General features: G+C 39.5%; 1 protein-coding gene across 1 annotated transcript in view; it reads right to left on the reverse strand.

The window, feature by feature from the left end:
- Window positions 1–227: 227 nt before the first annotated feature.
- The window catches only part of GRAMD4 (GRAM domain containing 4), a 54155-nt gene continuing 30148 nt past the window's right edge, over window positions 228–24234 (reverse strand). The window contains exons 4-18 of the mRNA XM_086473800.1: window positions 21487–21548; window positions 19380–19512; window positions 18865–18890; window positions 16728–16819; window positions 13992–14083; window positions 12907–12955; window positions 11992–12063; window positions 10921–10964; window positions 10713–10822; window positions 9332–9486; window positions 4854–5001; window positions 4293–4386; window positions 3058–3142; window positions 1329–1397; window positions 228–329 (exon numbers count right to left, since the gene is read on the reverse strand). Coding sequence (XP_086329926.1) covers window positions 228–329; window positions 1329–1397; window positions 3058–3142; window positions 4293–4386; window positions 4854–5001; window positions 9332–9486; window positions 10713–10822; window positions 10921–10964; window positions 11992–12063; window positions 12907–12955; window positions 13992–14083; window positions 16728–16819; window positions 18865–18890; window positions 19380–19512; window positions 21487–21548 — 1333 coding nt within the window. The remainder of the gene's footprint in view (window positions 330–1328; window positions 1398–3057; window positions 3143–4292; window positions 4387–4853; window positions 5002–9331; window positions 9487–10712; window positions 10823–10920; window positions 10965–11991; window positions 12064–12906; window positions 12956–13991; window positions 14084–16727; window positions 16820–18864; window positions 18891–19379; window positions 19513–21486; window positions 21549–24234) is intronic.

The raw sequence follows: 24234 nt of genomic DNA on the forward strand, positions 1-24234 counted from the left end.
TTTTGTTTCATTTTGGTTTTTTTGTTGGTTTTTTGTTGTTTTTTTTTTTTACAAAAACCTTAAAAACAAACATGAAGGCATATATAAAATACACTTGATTTATGTAACAGATAGAATATAAACCACCAGACAAGAAAAATTATTGCAAAATAGATGAGGATGTTCAATTTTTTCACTACCAAGTTGTAAAATAAGAAACTTTACTTTAGATCTTCTAAGATAAGATACTAGCTCTCAGTGCTCGATGACGCAGAGGTTATTTTCACATATTGGTTGAAAATTGTCTCAAAAGCTTCATCTCTGTGTACCATGGCACCAAACACCAAAGGCTAAATGACAGAAAAAAAGATCATGTCAGTCTCGAAAAGAAAAATCTTCCCCTAGGTATAGTTTTGGCCAAATCAATTGACTACAGTTCATCTCCTGTTGCTAAGTGCAGTAATAAAGACATAAGAATCTTTTCCTCTACTAAATCCTTGGATATATGGCAGAGTTTCTAAGATTTTTTCACTACTTCTTCTTCTTAGAGCAACCTTGGCATAAAATGCATCTGCACAGAGATGGAGAACATCTGCAACGGAGAACATTTCAACTCTTTTTCTTCTCCACCCCCTCAGTGCTTGATGTTTTCCTGACTGACCTCTGCCTCTATTAAAGTTTTAAAAAAATCTTTATCAGTGCCTCTTTGCTTTGGTTCACAGAATATTTATTTAAGTGGATGAACATTTTAACCTCATAATTAAGAAGTACTTCTCAATATCAAACAATGAGTAGAAAGCCCAGTACAACAGTCGTGTGACTTGGATAAAAGTCATTTATAGGCGATTAGTTTAAAATAAGGTTCAGTCATATGTCAAGAAAAGCTTTAGTCACCCAAACGGTACTTGAGGCTTAGAGAAGCTTAAATCTTTAGCACCGTAAGACTGAAACAGAAAAACTGCATCTGAGGGTCGGGCCCTTCCACCCCAAAGCCTCCTCACCCACAGACACTCTCAAGCCACCAGCTTTTTTGTTCCAGACTGCACAGCAGAGCAGCCCCCATGCTCCTGAGGAACAGTCAATGGAGGTGGTGAAATAATGAAGCAAATCTTTCTGAAGTGTTACAGTAATATAGTCCAGATGCAGTAGAACAATTAAAACAAATTTTTTAATTAAAAGTCTAAAGCCAAATATACTGAATAATAGATAAGTGAATATAAAAAAAAATCCCCCCAAAACCCCCACTGGCATAAGGAAAAAAGAAGCCTTTATGTTGGTGCTAGCCAGAGAAGGAAGACAAAAAGGGCATGAAGTCAAGCACAGAAATACAGATACAGCCAGTTACTTACTTTTTGTGTAGATGGTGTTGATACAGCAATACCCATCCCTGATCCGGGGAGAACAGAGAGGACTTTATACTAAAAAGAAGAAAAAAGACAGGCCAAAGTTATCTTCCTTACCGAACAATTGCAAAAGGTGCTGAGGTTACGAAACTCATCACTGGTGTATCCTCCCAGCCACAACTAACAGACCTCTGCCGAAACCAAGAAAAGGCCAGACGCTGTTCTTTGACCCCAGAGTAAATGGGTACAGCACGGCTCGTACAGCAAGAACCTGCCTCTCCTCTTCCTCCCATGTGCCATGGCAGTGCCTGCCAAAACCGGCCCCGGCCCCAAACAGAGCACCCGGCACCGCAGCACGGCATGTGGGAGCTGGCCCGGCCACGATGCCAGGGACCACACCAGCAGCCGGATGGCGCGGGCAGGTAGCACACCCCAGCCCTACGTGTATATACGTAGGTGAGAGTGTGCTTGTGAGTATCACCTGGAGGCTTCCCTAGAAGTAACATTCACCCACTGTTTAAAGGAGCAGCAAGCAGACCAGAAAAAGCTTCTTTTTCAAAATTAAACAGACAAACAGAGTAGGTATAGATTGGGGTTTTTTCCTTAAAGAAAGTCTGTAATGCTAAGAAAGAATACAGTTGGCTGCACTGGGGAATATTGCCAAGGGAGAAGAGACTCAGAGTCTGGCCTGTGTTTTCCACCCCCAAATAAAACCAGGCACAGTAGGTTTTTATGCTTGGCTGCATGATCCCCATCTCACCTTCGTTTTAAAAATACCCAGATGCAAAAGGACCATTATAGCAGTCAAGACCTACTAAACAAGCCAGTATTACTTCATGTACGATGTTTAAAATCCATCAACATGAATTACTAATATCAACGGGAATGTTCAAGTTATCCCTAAGTCATCTGCTTTATAGACATGTGATACAAATAGCAGGAACTACTTTGAAAATCTGGAGGTACTTAAGCAGTAGACACCAGGCTGACATGTTTCTTTGCACAGCATGATTTAACCTGTGCCACCCACAGCCATGGGATGTAGTAGAAAGCAGGGGCGTCCGTGTTTAAGAGTAGGAAAAGTTCAGAGAGAGTAACAAAAAGTGGCATTAAACGCCATACAGAGTGATGCAAGGCACCAATAAAGCCATTGGTGACAGCAGCTGATACAACTCAATGAAAGGAAGGATCACATTGTACTTGCCATGCTTCCAACCATCTGCTTCTCGCCTCTGTTAGTGATAGGATCCCAACTAGATGAAACTCCAGCCCAATCTAGTCTGGCTATTCTAATGATTTACCTTTCTCCACTAAGAATAATCCCTCATCCCTCTGTGGCATCTACTTTTAAGATGGTGTATCTACTGATACCAACACTGAAAGAAGTGTTAGTATTACACAATTCCTGCTAACAATGTCTTCTTAAAGCCTACACAGCTCTAGTCAATGCAGGAGTTAAGAAACCACACAACTTTAATTTTAAAATAATTCAGGAGTGTAAGGGTTTAGTATAGTAAACTGCTTTGGTTTTATGCTCATAGTGAATTTGCTTGTGCTGAGTCCGAATGGCTAAACAAGCAGTTCTGGGCAATATTCTTCGTCAAAAAAATGCATTTTACTCATAGAAATTATCAATGGGATGCTTTTTCAAAATAACATAAGCAGAAAAGCGAAACATGACTAGTTGAACAGAAAACCAGCTCTCTCCCCTATTTACAACACAAACCAGACATACCTTCTGAATATCCGTTATATCCGTTAGCTTTATAACTTTATTTCTTTTAGATGAGCCGGATTTGGAGCTTTCAAAGCACAAGTAACTGAAGACAAGGAAAGAAAATGTTCATTTTGATATAGTATTCTAAAACTAAGCTCTCAAGATCCCTCCTGCCACTTCTGAAGTTTGAAAACTCACAGGTTAAAATCAGCTTCAAAGCAAGAAAGAGGGACACAATACGCAATTCAGTTATGGCTTCTAATTTAGAGCAAACATTTGTAAATTCTAGCAACTGGCTAACACATCTGAAAGCCCAGAACCTATGATAAGTACACACACACACACAAATCTTGTATTTCTAGTACTGCACTGAAAGGTTAAACCTGACAAGCATTTCAAAGACACAGGAGGCACATATATCCTTAAACAGTCAAAATAGCAAATCTCAAAAGGCTTATAAATCTTTTACCATCCGAAAAGAAGATTAATGGAAAATACTGTGTTAGTTTCATGTCATTGTGATGAAGACAAAAGCTCAGATTTCTAAGCTGGAGAGTGCTCTCCATCGCTAGGTGACATTGCATACAGATGAGCTTTACTTCCATTCATTGCACTCCATAGGAATTTCAGTGCAAGACCCAAACAGTAGTGATGATAGCCATTCAGCCCTGGGAGGCTGGGGGGTAAGCAAGGATTAAGAAAAATAAAAATCAAGTACCAGTTTTGAAAACAAGGCTTGAATTTCTATTTTCTTTTTGTTGCACATCGTTTCAAGGAAACTATACATTCCATTTACTTTAAAAAAAGAAACTAAGAGTATTTGCCAAATAACCATTGATCACAACTCTCCAAATACACTGAGCTTTTAGGTTTCTTTTTTTTAGTGCGTGTGTATATATGTATATGTGTGTATATATATATATACACACACACACACTACATATATATATGTGTGTGTGCGTGTGTGTATAGTCAGCACGTTATCCACATGAAGAACTGCAGCTACTAACAACTGACTATATAGAGCTACTCTCCATTCCTATGCAAGCCTTTCAAGGCAAAATCACATTTGTTAGGTGTTACCACATCCCAGATTAATCTCTCCTTCTCCTATGGTGCTTTCTTGAGGTTTTAAAGCACCATGAAAAAGCGTTTTTGTTTCCAAACATTATTAAAGGACTACTTTTAGATTCAAATTTTTTAACATCTGTTGCACTTCCCTCCTAAGAAACGTGTGGAGTGCAATGACTCACTTTTCTGTGACGTAAAGAACTCCATTCCTGATGTAGTCTGTAGGCATCTTCCTATCTCTGTTAATCAAGCAACAGCGCCAGCCATTTTCACACACTGAAAAAGTCATAACAAGAAACCTTACTTTAAGACAAAGAAAGACAGAACAGGCATTACCCCCAACAGTTTCTTTATAAAACAACAGAAAGCACTGAAAATTAAACTTTAGATACCTAAAACTAGAAGTGTTTACCAAGAAAAAGCCTAAATAAGGTGGGTTTAGACATCATAACATCCATTTTAACACTGGTTTCAAACCAAAACAAAACCCAACTACACAATTACTCCCTTCAACTTGAGTATTCCATTTGCATTACCACAAAAGGGACACCCGGCTGTCCATTCTTTCAAAGAACTGCAAGGATGTGGAATGAAAGAGACAGTCTCCATTCATCCTAATTTAAAGAAGTCTTTTTAATCAAAAGCTTATACCTGTACATTGCACAGAAAGGGAATTCAACTTTAAACTATCCTTGGCTTTTTAGAAAATACTCTACTAATGTAGCCTTCCTGTTGCACAATACCTGCCAAAGGACGCTCATTTTCTGACAGGTTAAAAACTTCATGGAAATTCCCCCTCTTGGTGGTGTGAAAACGACTTGTGTCTTCATCTTTGCTTATTCCGGTTGGGGCGCTTGCGCCCACATAACTTCTGGATGCTGCTGTTTGAAGCTGCAGAAAAAGAAACACGATTCCAAAATTTGAACAGCAACATTTAAGCTGCGCTCTCAAAATTAACTTGGCTAACAACTCTTCCTAAAAAAAAAAAATAAATTAAAATAAATCTGTAATGCAACAATTTGTATTAACTACTTCAATAAAGCTAACTTTGGACTATTGCACTGTACTGTTGCTAGAGCACAAAACTAATGTGCTATCTGAACACAGCCTTTGAAAGTGATGCCCTTTGATGCACACCCTTTGCACAGATGAAAGCACATGGTGCTAAATGCACCTATCTTAAAATACCACTCTTCTACAATAAACGGTGTATTTATATATATATCTGATTAGATACAGCTAAGTCACCGCACACAGCTCTAATTATTATACTAGTGTGACTACTAACAGTTAATATATTATCAGTACTTGGCTTGTCTTCAAGAGACAGACTAAGCACAAAACACTGCATAAAATAAGTTTAGAAAGAAAAAAGAGCAAACAAAGAAAAAGCCACACAAAACTGCACAAGTTCATTATGAATACAAATGCTGAAATTGAAAGGAAGTTTTCCACGCTACGATCCATACCTTTTCATGCCCTGACAGCTAGCAGGAAAAGAAACAAACAACACAAATGTGACAGTGACAAAAGAAAAAAAGTGAAGTCTATTTAACAGTATAATACATAGAATAAAACATGAACTGAGTGACACTGCCAGATCTTGCTCGCAAACCAAGAGACTACACACAATGAATGCAATTAAAAAAAGGAGAGTTATCAGTGGTTAGAGCACACCAGTTCAATTTATTCAGGTTGCATTAGAGCCATTGATCTTCCCTTTGCTTTGAAGCTGCACTGAATTTTGACAGTGCTGAGACGTGAAATAAGATCAGAATGGTTGTCAGCATCCTTGGGCGGGGGGAAAGGTAGTATGGCGTTCTCAAAACCAAAGTACTTGAGTAAAATCTACTTTTAAACAGAGCTCCTGAACCACTAGAGACTGCCCTTGCAAACAAGCCTTGCTTCTGGAAGGATGGCAGGCAGTTTCTTTTGGAAAGCTTGCCTGCATTTGCTTTTTCATCTTGGTGGGGCACTGCACGATTCCAAAGGCTGGCTTTTGTCATCAAAGCATTAACAGCTCCATTCTTAGCCCTACCATACACATGCAGTTAAACAACTGGCAAACTGACAACATGCAAGCTCAGGATTAAGCCCTTCTGTAAAGGCCCAATGCTGCCAGAGGCCAACAGCCTCCGCTGCCTTTTTTTTTTTTTTTTTTTTGCACGTAACTTGGCAGCACTCGACACTTTGCAGGATTTAGCACTAACAAAAGAGATCCAAAGCAAACAAAAAATGCACACTGCAACTGCTGACTAGAAACCAGAGTGACAAAACAGGCACAGCAGAGGGTATTTACCATCCAGCTTTTAGGGTAACTGTAATACAACGATGCCTCGGGGGAGAAGAATAAAGAAAGTTGACGTGCAAAGCAAACGATTGATGATAACTGTACTATTGCTTCTGCTACTGCCCTTCTGCAGTGCCCCTAGCAACGACTCAGCCCCTGGAACCAAGGAAGATAACAGCTTCTCCAACAATTTGCATGCAAGTAAAGATCTAATGCATTTTTTTGGAAGGCTTTCTTGGACAAGTTATTTGGCACCATATGCATATAACGAGGTGAAGCTCTATGGTCCAAAACATAAAAAAAGTCAGGGCAAGAGGTCTAATGCTTTTTACACTGCAACCAGGATTACTCCTGCTCTTTGCTACACTGCTTCCCACCTGCCTGTTATACAAAGAGATTAAAAAAAGGTGTTTAAACTTCAGTACCACATCCCATGCAGTGGCTGAAGATGTGAGAAAGTTCTGCCCTTACTTCTAGTCCTTCCTAACACAGGCAAATGTTTCCTCTACTATTAAAAGCAGCAGCTAATTTATCCATTACCACCAAGGCTTGAGACAACCTGTGGCCAATTACTAAAAGAAAAGCATTGCATCCAATTTTAATAAGCCTTAAATCTAACTGGAAGTGATTTGATTTGTAATGCTGGAAGAGTCTTGATTGCCTAAAAACGTCACCAACAACCTGGAGGTAGGAATACCTGGAGGTATTCCTTTTCACTTGAGCTGTCATCAGCTTTTGACATACAACCTTTACCCATGAGATACTGTTGTCAGGATTGTTCTCTAAGGACACGAGGTCAGAGTGGTGGTATAGGCAATGAATATTGGATTGTGTCTAGGTTTACTGCGTCTCGTACGCTGTTTAATGATAAGAAGCCAAAGCAAATTCACGTTTGCTGGCACTACATGCTTTTGGGCTCTGCCTTTTCTATGAAAAAAATGAAAAACCTATTTGGTTTTTATTTTTTGTACAAAAATCTACTTTTTATACTGTGAGGTTCCCAGAAATCTCTCAAGGGGTAAGAAAGTTTGTTTAAAATTATTGAGACCAAGCTAATGTTTCAAAGACATTTGGAAGTAGATAATGCAGTCCTGCACATCCTTTCCAGGCAGTCAAGCCAAGCCCGTCAGGTCAGACACAGTAGTACTAAATCCCTGGTCTACTTGTCAAAACTTAAGCCATAAGGAAAAGCCAGAAGGGATAATTACTCTCTAAGTTTATGGATTTTAGTGCAGCAATTAAGAGCCTCTCCATCTCTAAGGCAGATTAGAGAGACCCAGCAAGAAGCTGCCACAACCACAACAGCATGTGAATGATAACCTGTAAGCTCGAGAGGCACAAAAACTTTTAGGCCCATCTTCTGCAAGCAAGAGAAATACAGACTATGGATGGATCTGTCCAAGCGCTCATTCACCTCTTATCCCTTGGAAAATAGGGGTGAAAGACTCACTTTCTGTCAGAGACTTTCTCTTCTACTTCCTTCTGAAATACTCAGATTATGCTAAAGTTATTTTACCACCAACTGCTCCATTACCCCCAGAACCCCACATTTCCTCTTCTTCACAAGTTAACAACCGAGGGTTCATGAGTTTATCCCTCTTGCTCTCCAGTTGCGTACGCAGGCTGAATTATTGCTAAGTGCTGCGCATTTTAGTCAGGGAGCTTACGACAATACTCACATACTCCATGAATTCAATTAGATATTGTGATAAGAGGCATTAAGCAAGCACTAAAATGGGATTAGACTGAAGTTTTATTACAACTATTTTTATTCTGAAACTAACAAACACTGGCAAATTCAGGGACGTGGAAAAGCATGACTTGCTTTCAGTTATCATGTCAGGCCCCAAAATAATCTGCAAAGATGCACAAAACAACACTTAAAGATTTAACTATGAGATTTTAACAAAAGAAAAATTTACTGTTGAATGCCAACACGGTGAAAAGTCATTTATCACCACTATGTTAAAAGGTCATCCAATACAAATAACGGTAAGACATAATGCCTAAATCTGTGAACTATTTCGTTACCTCTGTTAATGCTTATCCCACTAGTAAGCTGCATATTACACTGAAGCCTTTTTTAATTTATTTTTTAAACTAAGTGTTCTTCAATCTACACAAGCAGCGGAATTTCCACTGAAAAAGAATGTCTGAGAACAAAGAAGGGGAATACAAACAGAAAAATTTTGACAATAAAATCACACAGAATGTACGTTACAGAAATTTATATGGACAGTTATTTTTGTCCATTTAGCTTCATACAATCCCCTGTGAGGACAGGCTGAGAGAGTCGGGGTTGTCCAGCCTGGAGGAGAGAAAGCTCCAGGGAGACCTTATAGCGGCCTTGCAGTACTTAAAGGGGGCCTGCAGGAAAGGTGGGGAGGGACTCTTGATCAGGGAGTGCAGTGATAGGGCAAGGGGTAATGGTTTCACACAAAAGAGGGGAGATTGAGATTGGATATTGGGAAGAAGTTTTTCACCCCAAGGGTAGTAAGACACTGGCACAGGTTGCCCAGAGAAGCTGTGGCTGCCCCCTCCCTGGCAGTGTTCAAGGCCAGGCTGGATGGGGCTTTGAGCAACTTGGTCTGGTGGAAGGTGTCCCTGCCCATGGCAGGGGGGTTGGAACTAGATGATCTTTAAGACCCCTTCCAACCCAAACCATTCTATGATGATTCTATGATTTCCAGTATATTTATATACACACTTCGATAATAGATTCCTTTCTTGCAAGTAACGGAATCCATACAAAAACTCTGTGGATTGTGGAAATAATAATAATAAAAAAAAAAATAACAGAACTAACATTGACTGTCAGGATTTAATTAACTTCCTTTTTAATGTGCTCTAGTCACTGGGGAAAAGGGAAAGGGAGAAAGAGCTCTGATTTCATGCTGGGAACAGAGGGACAAAAGGATTTATTACCCTTACCCGTCTCGACACTGTAGCATTAGATCTTTCTTTGAGCTGAGGATCTGTTGGGAGACTTGTCCAGATGATATAAGGAGTATCATACTTAGCTCTTAGTCTGGGGCACCGTTTGAAGATAAAATCAATAAGGAAAAACTTGATTCCAGCATAAAGTCCTGAAAAGAAAAGTCACTTTAGTAGGCATGTTGAAGGGACATTAAGAACATCACCATTTTGATCATGTTTTAACAAGTTCATAAATTAAACCCAATTCTGCATCCTCAGTCATAGTGCTAAACCATTCTCTTGCTTTTAATATTTCGATTCTTCTTCCAAAAGCAGGAAATTATTTTTTCTCTCTACTGCCCAGATTCCTTCCTCCCCATCTCCAGTTCTTTTAAACCACTTACGTAGCTTCTTATTATGCAGAAGAACATTAAAATAATTTAAACACAGATTCCTTATTACCAAAAGCATTCTGAAAACATGATATACTTCCAAAACAGAAAACATGCCAGAGCATTCAACTCTGCTGCTCCTTGCAAGAATTTAAATGGCAACAGAGGGCTCTCATGTACTACATTAAACTCTATCTTCTAGTCCAGTATATCCTCTTATCTTATACAAGATATTTCCTTGCATTCTGCCAGATAAAAAAGGGCTTGAAATACTCTCTCAAACTTTACTGAATGCAATTCAGATCTTTGCTAACAGAGTAAAAAAAATAATTCCTCACACATTTAAGTCAATTGCCATGTCAAGCAAACCTACGTTTATGTTCAAGATAACACAGGCTGAAGTTCAGTGCCACTAAAAGTAATACTCATTTGATCACATCATTACTTCAACGGAAAAAAAAAAAGAATTCTTGGTTCACAGGACGTGGCTTCATATCTTAAAGAGTTTCATGCTGTAGTGAAAATCCTCTTTTCCCAATTCTCCATTGAGAGTTTAAGTATCTGTAACTTCATCCACAGTAACCTCTTCATTTTGCCCACCCTACCCTCCAAGTTTTACAAGTAGTCCCATTAACTCTTTCATTTTTTTCCAACCACATAATTTGCAAGGATGTATAAGCAAAAAAACCCCAAAATAAAGGACTTCCTGGAAGCCTTATTGCTGACAGTTCTAAGACCTCTGCTACCAGCTCAACATAAACTTCCCCTCTTCAAGGAGCAAATGCATTATCCAGTCTTTTTCTATTGTATTATGTATCTAGAGACGGTTTCTGAAATGCACATGACAAATGATGCCAAGCACAATGAAAATAGTTTAAAACACTGCATTATTTATTAATTGAGAGTTTTCTTTCCTAAATGCTAAAAATTATCCCTCTAAAGATCACATTAAGTTTTAACACATTAGTCTAGACTGTAACAGGGCAATCATTTATTGTGTTTACCCATTGCAAGGCCAATAATCCTGTAGGGCAAAAAGCAGGATGCAATAAAAGCTGCCCATAGAGTAATGTAGAGCTTCTGTGTTATTTCTGGCTGGACCCACATGAACAAGCTGAAAACAAAAAAAGAAACAAAATTTTATTACTAGTGTTCCAGACACTGGTCAAGCCTTGTTTTAAGAGGAAAAAAGACTCACATCAGATAACTTACTTTTTAATTTTTTCTAGTATGTCTGCCATCTTGCCAAAAAGGTTCTGCATAAGAAGCAAGAGAATTAAAACCAAGTCCTGCATTATTTTGGGGGTATTTTGTCCAGATAACAGAAACCAACAGATTATCTTACAATTCCCAGAAATTATTTTTTTAACTCATTTTTAGCCATTTAGGTACTTCACAATTGAGTAAATACAGAACAGAATAGCAATACTCAATGAGTTCCATCTCATTTAATTCCTTGTTCTGTAACTCATGATCGATTGTTAGATGTGAAGAAGCTATTTGACCCCACTGTCACAACTGGAAAGTGTTTACAACACTGCAAATATTTTAAATTAAGCTGTCAATCTAAAAGTTAAGAGCTTCTGTCAGTAGGTGACAAAACGGGAAGTTTCTTCACACATTTTGAGCACTAGTATCTCAGGAAGTGGTTACTGAGTTCATCAAATGTTGGACTCTCAACTTATTTAGAAACACACCACCACCAGATGCTTATGATATACACTTCGAGTTACTAGGTTCCACGTAATTCCAACAACTGTTGATGCAAACAGTCCCCTGCTCAGGACTAAGAGGGTTATTCAGCTATCTCTAACTGATGTTAGACAGTTAGAATCAGTCTCTAACTGATTCTTGATGTCACAGCACCTGTAAACTTCATCTCACCAAAAAACTTCCAAAGGTGTTCATATAAACATATGCACCACGACCAGCAGAAGGAAGGAGATAAGCAAGGAAAGGTAAGCTACTTTCAGCAGCAACACATTAGGCATGGCACAAGGCTGCAGTTCAACTGGATGGTGGAGTCACTCAGCTGGTAGGGTAGCTCCTTCCGCTCCCCTTCAGACCTTGCTCAGAGCTGTGACAGAAGAACCTCAAGCAGTTCTCATGCCATTCCAGAAGCTCCAGGCACCTTACTGAGATCTCTATTGCTCATAAGTAAAGATCCCTATGCAGGGAAAGTATTGCTTGCTTGTTTTCACATGCTGCATAACGAAGTACTTTGGCCACTTAGACTATAAACCTCCTTGTGGTGGTCAGAGTGTTCTGAGAGTAGCACAGTACCTGTGCCTTCTGAGCCACATCCAGAACAAGCTGAAACTTTTCAGACACCGTCAGGTCCTCTTTCGGGGGTTCCTTGGTCAAGAAAGAGACAGTCAATTAATTTTCCGCTCAGCTAAAACTGATATTTTACAAAATTCTTCATGAGAACATGACCCTTCAACTTTCTTGGCAATAGTCCTCTCACTTTAAACAGTCTCTAAATTTGGCAAGTTCCTCCCTTGTCTCAGATCTATTGTTTATATCTTTCATTGCTGGTTATCTTTAGTAGCAATGCTTTTACCTCCATGGTAATATGAGGCTGTGAAAGACAAAGTCAGTCTTTGGAACAGCATGGTTACAATGGCTTTCAGTCTATGACTTCACACTTAAATTGACCTACTTCTGGTCTAGTACAGAATTTTTTTTTATTTTTTATTTTTTAAAAAAGTTACATATCTCTAACTTTATTTATTTATTTCTTTATATCGATTATTGGCCTTTTAAGAACAACAAAATTATCCTGGAAGTCAGGCCTCACTAAGTCTTAGTAAATTCAAATAACTTCATCTTACATTAATACTTACAATACTTCCTGCTTAAAGCAGGATATGCAAATATTTATTTAAAAAACATTACAGAGAAAGCAGAATGCAAAGCTTCTTGAAGATCCTACAGGATCTAACTTGTCCCAAGTTGGCATATTATCATTTATTCCAGAAACAACATTCAAGTTTGTAATGTTTTATGGCGAAACACCCAAACCTAGTGCTATTACTGAAGATTTCTAAATTTGAAGAGAAAGAAAAAAACTGTAGTATCTTTATTGGCACCTCACTCTTCCTTCCTTTTACAGCTACAGCTTTTACATAAGCGCAGAGAAGGCTGAAGGTGCAACTTTAAACATAGGCATACAGATCAAATCGATCAAAGACCTACCATGGGTTCAGAAACTTCAGGCACAATGCTCCACTGTATTCTCCAACCCCTAGAAGTTATGGAAATAGTTAAAGAGAGCAAGCACTTCTTCTCCACCTGCCAACACGGATTATTTGTAAGAGGTCAAAAAGTAGTTTTCTGCAACAAGCACTTATGGCTTTAAAAAAAAAAAACAAACAACAAAAAACCCAAACCAAAAACAAGTCCCCAAATCAGCAAAGAACCCATAAAATAACACAAGTACAAGCACAGACAGCTTTAAAGGTATATACATTTAAAAAAAACCCAACAACTATATTAGCTAAGTAGATACTACACAGAGCAACTGCCTGTGAGTTTTACAACAGAAGTGAATTGTGTGCACGGAGTAAATAGGAATTTTTCCTTGTTTTTTTTTTATGTGAACAAAATTATATCAACTTATTGTGGAGCCTATTTGCTACTGGTGATGTTCAAACAGTGTCAGATGGTAAGTATTAAGAAATCAGAAAATTATTTTAAAATATGCACATTAAGATACTCCCCACCATTTTAAGTATTTTAAGGGGGAAAACATCATCAGCCTAAAAAAGCATTTTTAAAAGATCCTCTCAGTACAGAAAATGTACTTCTTTTTTTAAAAAAGGAAGTCTTGATTTTTAATAGAGACCAAATATACAAATAGAAGATACTTATCTGAAGTATGCTAAGGGCCACCAAAAAATGCTAAACTGCAATTTTAGGCCTAGGTGAAAATTCTCTCCAGGAAAAAGCAGCAGGGTTCAATATTTAAGGTGATGTTCTCCAACTATTCTGAATAGTGCAGAATATTTTTATTTTAGAATTTTAAAGTGTTGAGGGATTTGTCTGAGAACATGCGGCATCATTTATGATGACTCAAGTCACGGAAATGAAGATAATTCCTTAGAATAGTAAAAATTTATAGAAACTGAGCAACGAACTTAAAGATAGCAGTTTGAATTTCACTTCGTTAAACTTAACTCACAACGTTAGAAAAGGTAACAGTTTACGACTCAGCGCAAGAATAATAAAACATCTTTCAAGCAAAGCGTTACAAGAGAATAATCTAGTATTTAAGTAAATACCTGGCTATGAGGTAATTTAGGGACAACCTCAAAATTGCTAAAAATAAGAACATAGGAATGGCCCAGCCATGCCATACAGCATTCATGTAAATCTGCAGATTAAGAAGGAAAAAAAAGAAAAAAAGAGAGATGTGGATTACAAACTGGGGTACAGTGAGCTGTATGAAATACTGTTTCCCACTGTACTGTTGGGTTCAGAATCACACTACTCAGATCACAAGTTAGTAAATTTTAGCCACCCCATGACAGACAACAGCACTGCATTCATGAATATAAAGTCAAAACTGTAAGATTGAACTAAATCTCCAGAGATGACACTTAAATGGTGCTCAGCTGCTGGAGACAATGAATATTTCCAACACTGCAACTACGTGAAGGTCTAGAAAAAAAAAAAAACTAGTAAAACTTAAAGACTGTGAATCTGCTACATGACCATGATACGGTCTAACCTCACCTCGATCAGTTGAAGCAATGGTATAGTAGAAGAGTTGTAACAATTACCCCCTTACAGGGCAATGGAATAAACTCTTGCTGTATTATTTCAGGTCAACTAAATCCCAAATTTTTACCAAGCTTAAAAAGATTACAGGAAAACAGGTCTTATTTTACCTAACAAATACAGACACAAAGTGCTTCAAAAGGTATTTTGTCCACTTCCCAATTTCTGAAAACACAGAGACTACAGTCTCTCTGTCGAGAAACATCAGGCTTTTTACTGATAACCCCAAAATGAAGTATTGCTCTGGCTCCGAGTTTCCAGAGCTTTCTGAACAACAGCTGAGGTTCCTTCTTTCCGCTTTTATCTGAAGAATGGGTTTTTCAGGAGAGGTGAGAAAAAAAAAAGTAGATTAGGAGAAGGGACAGACACAGGGCACTGGGAGAGGGAGGTCTCCTCCTCAATATTCCTCCAGCTGTGCCATGCAAAGTACTAAATAAGGCTCTATAACTTACAGGGAGGGATCATCTAACGTCTGCAATGTTTTCACCGAACGGGTTGTATTGGGCTTGCATGGCAAGGTTTTGGTAGTGGGGGGGCTACAGTGGTGGCTTCTGTGAGAAGCTGCTAGAAGTTTTGCCTATGTCTGATAGAGCTAATGCCAGCTGGCTCCAAGTTGGACCCGCTGCTGGCCAAGGCCGAGCCCATCAGCAATGGTGGTAGTGCCTCTGTGGTAACGTGTTTAAGAAGGGGGAAAAAAACTGCAGAAGAGAAATCGCAGCCAGAGAGAGGAGTAAGAATATGTGAGAGAAACAACTCTGCAGCCACCAAGGTCAGTGAAGAAGGAAAGGGAGGAGGTGCTCCAGGCACCCTCCTGTGGTGAAGACCATGTTGAGGCAGGCTGTCTCCCTGCATCCCATGGAGGTTAACAGTGGAGCAGAGATTCACCTGCAGCCCATGGAGGAGCCCACTCTGAAACAGGCTGATGTGCCCAAAGGAGGCTGTGACCCCATGGGAAGCCTGTACTGGGCTTGTAGTCCATTGAGAGAGAGGAGCCTATGAAAGAGCAGGGGGTGCTGTCAGGACTTGTGACCCCGTGGTGGACCCACACTGGAGCAGTTTGTGAAGAACTACAGCCTGTGGGATAGACTCGCGTCAGAGAAGTTCATGGAGTATTGTCTCCTGTGGGAAAGACCCCAAGCTGGAGAGGGGAAAGAGTGTGAGTTCTTCCCCTGAGGAGGAAGGAGTGGCAGAGACAATGTGTGATGGACTGACAGCAGCCCATATTCCCTGTCCCCCTGCGTCGCTGGCAGGGAGGAGGTAGAGAAATCGGAAGTAAAGTTGAGCCTGGCAAGAAGTGAGGGGTGGAGGGAAGGTGTTTTAAGAATTGGGTTTATTTCTCATTATCCTACTGTGATTTGACTGATGGATATTTGACTGGTAATAAATTAAACTACTTTCCCCAAGTCAAGTCTGTTTTGCCTGGTGACAGTAAACATTGAATGATCTCTCCCTGTCCTTATCTCAACCCACAAGCTTTTTGTTATGTATTTTTTCTCTTCTCTGTCCAGCTGATGAGGAGAGTGACAGAGCAGCTTCGGTGGGCACTTGGTGTCCAGCCAGGGTCAACCCATCACACAGGTTCATTCAGCTACAACTACCAGTAATCTCCTTTGATATCAAAGTATTTCATATACACTGTTACCAAAAGAATTTAGATCATTTAATTAACAATTACAAGGAACACAAATCAAAACTCCACTAAATAGTTGTCACTTTGTGGCATGCAAAGCTCCTTACATAGCATGGGAATGCTTGAATTTAGCTCACAGAACCGATGTTTGCACATTAAGTGATATTCCAATCAAGGCATTTTGTCTCTCATCAGTACGTATGATCCTAACAAATGGCAAAGAGCACTGATGGTGAACAATAGCTTCTTATCAAGCATAGCCACTACCAGCATTTCAGCCCTACACAAGAGATCTTGCAAAGGCTGAAGTAACCACCAAATTACAGGACTGGGTGACAGGAAACAAGAAATGAGAGAACAATGACCAGATCATTCTAAGTTATTTCTACAGTTACAAAACCATGCTACAATAAACCCAGAATATACAATTTTAATGGCTTTGAAATATAATTGAAGTGACAAGTATTTTGTGTTAAATGACATTACACTATTTGATTTGACTTAAACTGCAGCATAACCCCTACTCAGATGTGTCAGTTTCAATGAATTTCAGTAAATAATACATTTTAAAAGTTCTCACTACTCCTGGAGGAATAGGATAACTTACAATAAAGGCAATAGCAGAAGTGTAGATAGAATACCAGTCTGATAAGGCAGAAAGATTCTTCACAAAATTAGTAACAGGTTTGGCACCTCTCTCTAAACAGAAGCGGAGAAAAAAACACAAATGTAAGAATTAGCTGGCGGTGGTTAAATCACTTGTAAATGACAAACAACCAAATTAGAAAATGAATAGGAATATTCAAGACACATAACGATAAAAAGGCTTATCCAAATTAAGAAAAATTAAACCCATCAATGTCACTGAACAATTAGTTAAGGAGTGCATTTCCAAAAACTAAAGTGTTATTCAAAACAAAGGTTACATCTAAACTCTGAAGTATAAACAAAAATAATCAATATCCTTTACAAGGGTACCCTGGATGCTGACAGCAGTCTGTTCTGAGCCATGTTCTTGCTACTCCCAAAGACCTCTGCACAGGTCAGTTCATCCCACTGTAAACCAAGGTACATTAGCCTGACTGGACTCCAAGTCACCAAGGAATAACTCCCTGCTGCTTGACTAAGCCAGATTAAAACCAGGCTAGATCTCTCCTAGATACCTTTCTGCAGGAGTCTATCCACTGGCAGCACTTTGCTGCTTACTCTTCCCAAGCCAAGAGACACAGGACCTCACTGCCTGAAGAAGTTTGTCTCCCACCTCTGCAGACCTTTGCTCTTGCAGTCACTGCACGGGAGACAAACCTGTGCTGGGAGAGGCACCACTCCCACACGCAGATGCACGCAGCCAGCCAGTGACAGCAAGAGGAGCTCTTCCTCAGCTCCGTAAAAAACATTTGTCCTTTACCCTATTCCTCCAAGCAATTTAACACTTGGGCAAACTAGCTAGGGGACACAAGAAAACAGGAGAGGGTTGCTGCAAGAAGACCTTTGATTTCTCTGCTGGAACACACTAGTTTTGCCTCCCCTGCTGAGAAGAGTGACGACTCCTCTTGCACAGGGCACCCCAGAAGCACCCACCCTCATTTGCAGTACAGCTCACAACTTTGAAAGGCTTTCCTCAAGAGAGCCTGTGACTTGCTGTCCCAGTTTGTTTGGCTTGAAAATCAGCTATCCTCAATACACTTCCTATGGGAAGTAATTAAACAACTAGGACTAGATTTCCTTGAGCATCACTGGCACAACCAAATCAGCAGATGAAGTAAGTGGAACAGCATGCCCAAGGCAGTGGGGAAGGTCACGGACTCCAGCTTCCATCTGCGCTGCTCCACCACCCTACACTGAGCCTGCATGGAAGGTCAACACTTGGAAACCGCTAGCAACAAGGTTCTTGAGAGTTCCAGGTGGTCACCAGGCACCCTTGGACAACAGGGATCTAGATTTGTGGCTCTCCAAGTACCACTCAAAGTTTAAGCTTAATACTGCCTTTTTTTAAAACTATTCTGAAGGCAATGAACATCCACCACAGAGAACAGGTCACAAGTATTCTCCCAAATGAAACTAGAATGATACCAGTATTAGAATAAGGAGCACAAAACTGACCTTAGGTGGAGATTACAGACTCTTATTTCAACTTCACCCTCCTCCGCTACATTTAACAATTTGGAACACAAATCAGCCTTTTTTTTTTTTTTTTCTTTTTCCCAGGCTAGCAATTCTTTGCTGCACAGACCTTTTGGAAAGCTTAGCCTTTTCGAGACCTTAACTGCTTTGTTTAACCTGGCATCCTCCACCTTCCAAAATAATTTACCATCAATCCAAGAGAAAGAAATGCAAGACACACTCGGGATATGCATCGTCCAACCCCGCCTTCTTAAAAAGCATAAGCTAATAGACTAGCAAGCAAACTACAAGCAGCTCAGGTATAAGTGTATGAACACTATTACCTTTGCCACTGGATAAATACGGTGTTCTCATTCATTACATGTTTACACATTTTAATTAGCATTACATTTTTTGTTCAGATATAACCTATGTAATTCAAGAATAAAAGCAAGCTTCTATCACTGCTCCTTTAAGTTACTTTGCACTCCAAACACTAATTCAGGATTTCAGAATAATTTCTGCTTATAAACTGGCAGAAGTATTTCAAAACACTGTATTTTAAAATGCAGCAATACTCCCAATAGAATTACTAAGAACTATTTTTACTTCCAGAAAATAAAATACTGCTTAGTACTTACTTAATCTTCTCATATTTTCAGTCAACCTGAAAAATAATGGATGAAAGCAACTTGTTAAACAGGCAAGTAGTGCAGTTGTGTACATTTGGTCCCTGAAACACTGCTCACAGTTATAAATTAGATGTTTCTGCATAAAGCTTCAATCCTACCTGTTATGAAATGTGTTTCTAATAACTAATACAACCTACCTTGCATCAGACCAAAAACTGAAATGTAAAAGCTCTCCAGCCTAACTAAGACTTTGTCCACACTTTTCGAGAGGCATATGATGGAACCTTGTGAATAATATAACTCTTATTCTACCTCAGACAGCAGATAAATTTCAAATTTCATGTTTTGTCCAAAGCATTCACAAATCTTTTGAGATGGCTTTGTACTTTCAGTTTTATTACTTGTTAAGCAAACACTTACTCAAACCATGTAAAAGTTTGTTTAAAAAAAAAAAAAAAAAAAAAAGAGAAAAAACCAACTTGCCGAGAAGCCAACAATTTCTCAGAATCACATTAGAGATTTACCTTCTAGCACTAAGTGGCTCTTCTGTTTCCACTGTATTCTCTTCTGGCTGAAATCTGAAGTCCTCAACATACTCCCCAAATTTGTCACAAAACCACTTCTGGAGTCTCGAACAGACTGTGTGACTACGCTTATCTATAAAAAAGAAGCACTAAGTATCAGGATAACGCTAGAAGACATCTTCATTCAAAGCCTGCCCCTGCTCCCGCACACCATGCTTCATTGGGAAGCAGACTTAGTACAGCTTTCCTGTCCTTCACCAACACTCTTCACGGAGACTCACTATGCAATTTACTTCTGCCATCGCACAGAAACCCTGACTGGGTTTCACCAGACTAAGCTGGTGAAATAAGACTAAAAGTGACTCCTCCTTTGCTCTAAGTATGGCACATAGAAGCATCTTATTACCAGAAGTACATAAATTATTCAAACATCCTAATAAACGACAATTTTTTAGCAAACACTGTAAAAACATTTTCTGGTTAAGAGGTTCCTGTAAACAAAAGACTGACAGAAGTCTCAGCACTCCTGTTATGCTAAAGGGTCACCTCGAGAAAGCAAGTGAAAAGCAAAACACTCCTTAGGAGAGAGCAGGACAACGTCCTTGAAAGCACACAAATTTGACAGGAAAGGGAGATGGAAACTTAAGTGAGATTCTGCAAAAGGCATTTTTACTACCACTTCCCAACTATTTACAGGCTGTAAAGATTGCATGTATGTGTGTGTATCTCTACATAAAATGTGCGCTTACTTTTTTCTAAAGCCAGGCTACAGAAATTATGCTGTATATGCCACTTTCTATATATGGAATATATAGTCATAATACTGCCTGGAAAGTCTTGTATGGATGGCAAAGTAATGAAGCGATGCAAACTTTCTGTACGTCAGTTTCAGTGGAAAAATATAAACATGGGTATATGGAAATAATACAAGAGTAAAAGCCTTAAGGTAGCACAAGTGAGAACAAACCCATCACCTTTTGCTTTACCTGTAACTCCGAAAAATCACTGTCTAGAAGGAATAGACAGACTGTTCTTAGGAAAGGTAAGTCAACACAGCAATGTCAAGAAGATGATGTTGGTCACAAGTATTCCAGGATCAAACTTAGCACAGAACTCCATAAAATTAAGATATGATTAAACAGAGGCATGAAAGATTGATCAGCCAGCTACAACAGCCAAAACTACACTCTTAAGCATGTGAGAAAAAGCAACCAGTGCTCATAAAATAGAATCAAACTATTAATTAATAAATGGCAGTGATATCTAGAAAAACAAGGAATTTAGTGACAGTTTACAGTTGAGACAACACTTCCATTTGAAAATAAAAAATTATGAAGCAGCTTCCACATGTTAACATTCAGAAAGTACTGAGAAATAAACTTTGAGTGTACAATACAGAAAAAAATGGCAGGTTGCAGTTCACATAACAGAAACTACTGACATGCCGGGAGTACAGGAGGAATAACTTCAAATTTAATCCACAGATTTAAAAGCCTAAGTCTCAGTCAAGAGATGTGGGGAGGAAAGTTTAAGTGTACTGAAAGATTGAGAATCTGCCTGTTGCCTTGCTTCTTCAGAAATCACTGTATTATTGAATTCATAATAAGCAGCAGCTTGAGAAATGTAGACGACAGTGTAGGTATCCAAAAAATGAGTAACTCTTAAGCTTATTCCTTCTCCAGATTGTCTCTTCTTTTAGAAAAAGGAAGTAGTAATATGGTTAATGGCATAAAAGAGCTTTTGCAGTAGAGAATAAAATGTAACATCTTTTCTATGTATTACACCTGTTTTCTGGTAAGTCAAGGATCAGCAAGGCATGCAAGAATGATGAATGCAGGCAACAGGTTTCATTACATTCCTAAAAGCTTTACAAAACACAGTAAATTCCTTGCCCAGGTGTGCAAAGTCAACTACAAAAAGTAAATGCAGAATCATTTACAGAGAGGTAAGAAGCTGTTCAAATTGTCTTTCACATTCAGCTTCTTCAGAAGCCTGCTTAAGGACCCAGCAGGTTTTTCAGCAAGGTTTCATCTTCTAAGGATCAAAAGAAAGAGGTTAAAAAAATCTGACTTAATCAAACTGCTAGTAGAGATCTGACCGAGATTACCTGTTCCGTTGGCTTGTGTCTGTGGCTTTGCAGATTGCTGAGCTGCAGGCACCTCTTCCGTCCTACAAAGAAAACGGAAACAATGTGAAATACTACAGATGAAGAATTTTTTCCTTTTTATGTAAAGGGGGCACTGGAACTTCCACAGTTTCCATAGCTGAGATAATACAGCCATGACAAGTGAAAACTAAACTTATGCTCTTTCACAAGATTCAAAACATTCATCGCACATTGCGCTTAGGATGCAGGGAGACACCATCCACTGGAGGAGAAGTGCGGTTTAGCCATTTCCTGTCACTGGCAGCTCAATTTCATCTTACAACTACTACATAATTTATCATCAAATTCGTTGCATTACATGTGCCTTTGTGTCGTATATTCATTGCAACGCCTGCCAAGAAAGCTCTTCAGAGCCCCAACTTTTCCCACAGTAATAAACGAGAAGGGATTCCATATCACAAGTTGATAACCACAGTACTAGAACAAAACGACAGTTTAATGCATGAACCTTGAATTCTGCCATTGTTACTGGAGTCAAACACCACTCATCTTCACAATGAGAGGAACAGGTGTCAAGAATTATTTAAAAAGTTACGTTGTAAGCTCTTGAAATGCACAGATACTAACAATTTTAAAAGTATCTTTTTAAAAACTTGCTAAATTGAAATAAGTCTCAAAAACTGAGACAAAAATATTCTAAATATACATGGCAAGTAGCAGGCCATCTTTCAAAATGAGTCAAGAATAATATTCTCATCCATTAAAAGTGAACAGATTTTGGAAAACATAAATGCTTTTGCCATTCTGCACATGTGCAACGCTTCAAATTACATTTGCACTATCCACAGCCTCCAACTGCCAACCTGTCTTGAGAATACTTCAGGCTTCAGTCCAAAAGTCTTCAGCCATCCATGTAGAATATCCTACAGAAACATTTTTCTAATGAAGCAGCAGCTTTGACAACATAACACCAGCCGCAGGAAGCTTTACTTGACAGGGAGTTGTATGATTGAAAAGATTACTGCTTGAAACAAAACTGTGTCGGTAGTGCAATTTTATTATCACTCATATATCAAACAATATAGGTGCTTTCAAATGTTCTCTTCATCTTTTTGCTCCTCAGGAAGAGAACCAAGTGGGATGCCGGTCAACAAATGGAGAGTGAGAAGGATCCCAATGTACTGGGGAGATTGCAGCAATATAGACAGATATATACTTCTCTCTCCCACTCTTCCTCTAGAAAACACATTAGGCAAAGATCTCACTGTTCTGTCTGCACATGGAAATGGGCATTACTAATGTGTGCTGTCTCAACATCAGCGTACATCAACAAGTATGATGGAGAAATCAGAGGACTAATTACCTCCCTTCCTCCCTAAGCACTCCCCACATTTAATGAGCTTTCCACATCTTCGTTCATTTCTAAAAGGAACATTTAGAAATAATTTACTGATTTATAAATTATAACTGGACATCTATCAGTGTGGAGAAGCTGAATTCAATGGTTTCTGCTTTCAAAGCCACTTGCTTTCATGCCTCTTCAGGACTTTTCACACTGCTTCTTTATCTGCAGCAACCCTTCTTTTCAAAAGCCGCCTGAAATTCCACCAGGTTATTTTTTCTAGCTAAACTAACTTTAGTTTCTGTGCTGTTTTTCCTCAGTTTCTATACAAACCACGTGTTTCTCACCTAAAAACTCTGCCTCTACTTGCTTCTTCCCCAACACCCTTGCACCTCCTCCATTTCCAGCTCTGTCTCTCTAAAGACAAACAACAAGTAACTTGACCAAATTTGCACAAACTGTTTGTCCTTGTTTTGGCTGGGATAGAGTTAATTTTCTTCATAGTAGCCAGTATGGGGCTGTGGTTTGGATTTGTGCTGAAAACAGTGCTGGTAACACAGGGGTGTTTTAGTTACTGCTGAGCAGTGCTTTTTTGCTCCTCACACCACTTCACTAGCGAGTGGGCTGGGGGTGCACAAGGAGTTGGGAGGGGACACAGCAGGGACAGCTGACCCCAACTGGCCAAAGGGATATCCCATACTATATGATGTCATGCTGAGCATATAAAGCTGGGGGAAGAAGGAAGGGGGGGGGACGTTCAGAGTGATGCTGTTTGTCTTCCCAAGCAACCATTACGCATGACAGAGCCCTGCTTTCCTGGAGGTGGCTAAACACCTGCCTGCTAACGGGAAGGAGTAAATGAATTCCTTCTTTTGCTTTGCTTGCACACACAGCTTTTGCTTATTAAACCGTCTTTATGTCAACCCATGAGTTTTCTCACTTTTACCCTTCTGATTCTCTCCACGATTCCCCTGAGGGAAAGTGAGCCAGCGGCTGTGTGGGGCTGAGCTGCCGGCTGGGGTTAAACCATGACACCATTATACAGCAGTGTCCTGTTTTCCTCTATCAGCACATCAGATGGTTACACCACATAAGCGAGCATTTTCATCCACAATCTGTCACTGTGTTTCACTGAGGCTGAAGACACATTTAGGTAGAAACAAGGTAGTCATTCACAAGCAGGTTCACACAGGCAGAAGCCACTCAACCTGCTCCAGTTGTGTGAAGGCACTGGGGGATGTCATACCTGAATGGCTCCGGTGACAGAGCAGAGATGGAATCCCACCACCGCCAGCTGTCAGAGCCTTCAGGCTAGGTCTTTCTTTGACATGCTGGGGAGCAGCACAGCGTCATTACTCCCCATGTTTCTTGGGGAAAAAAAACCCAGAAAATCTCATCAAGAAGCA

The sequence above is a fragment of the Leptosomus discolor genome, chromosome 1 (genome assembly GCF_034619465.1).
Source record: "Leptosomus discolor isolate bLepDis1 chromosome 1, bLepDis1.hap2, whole genome shotgun sequence".
NCBI classification, from domain to species: Eukaryota; Metazoa; Chordata; class Aves; order Leptosomiformes; family Leptosomidae; genus Leptosomus; species Leptosomus discolor.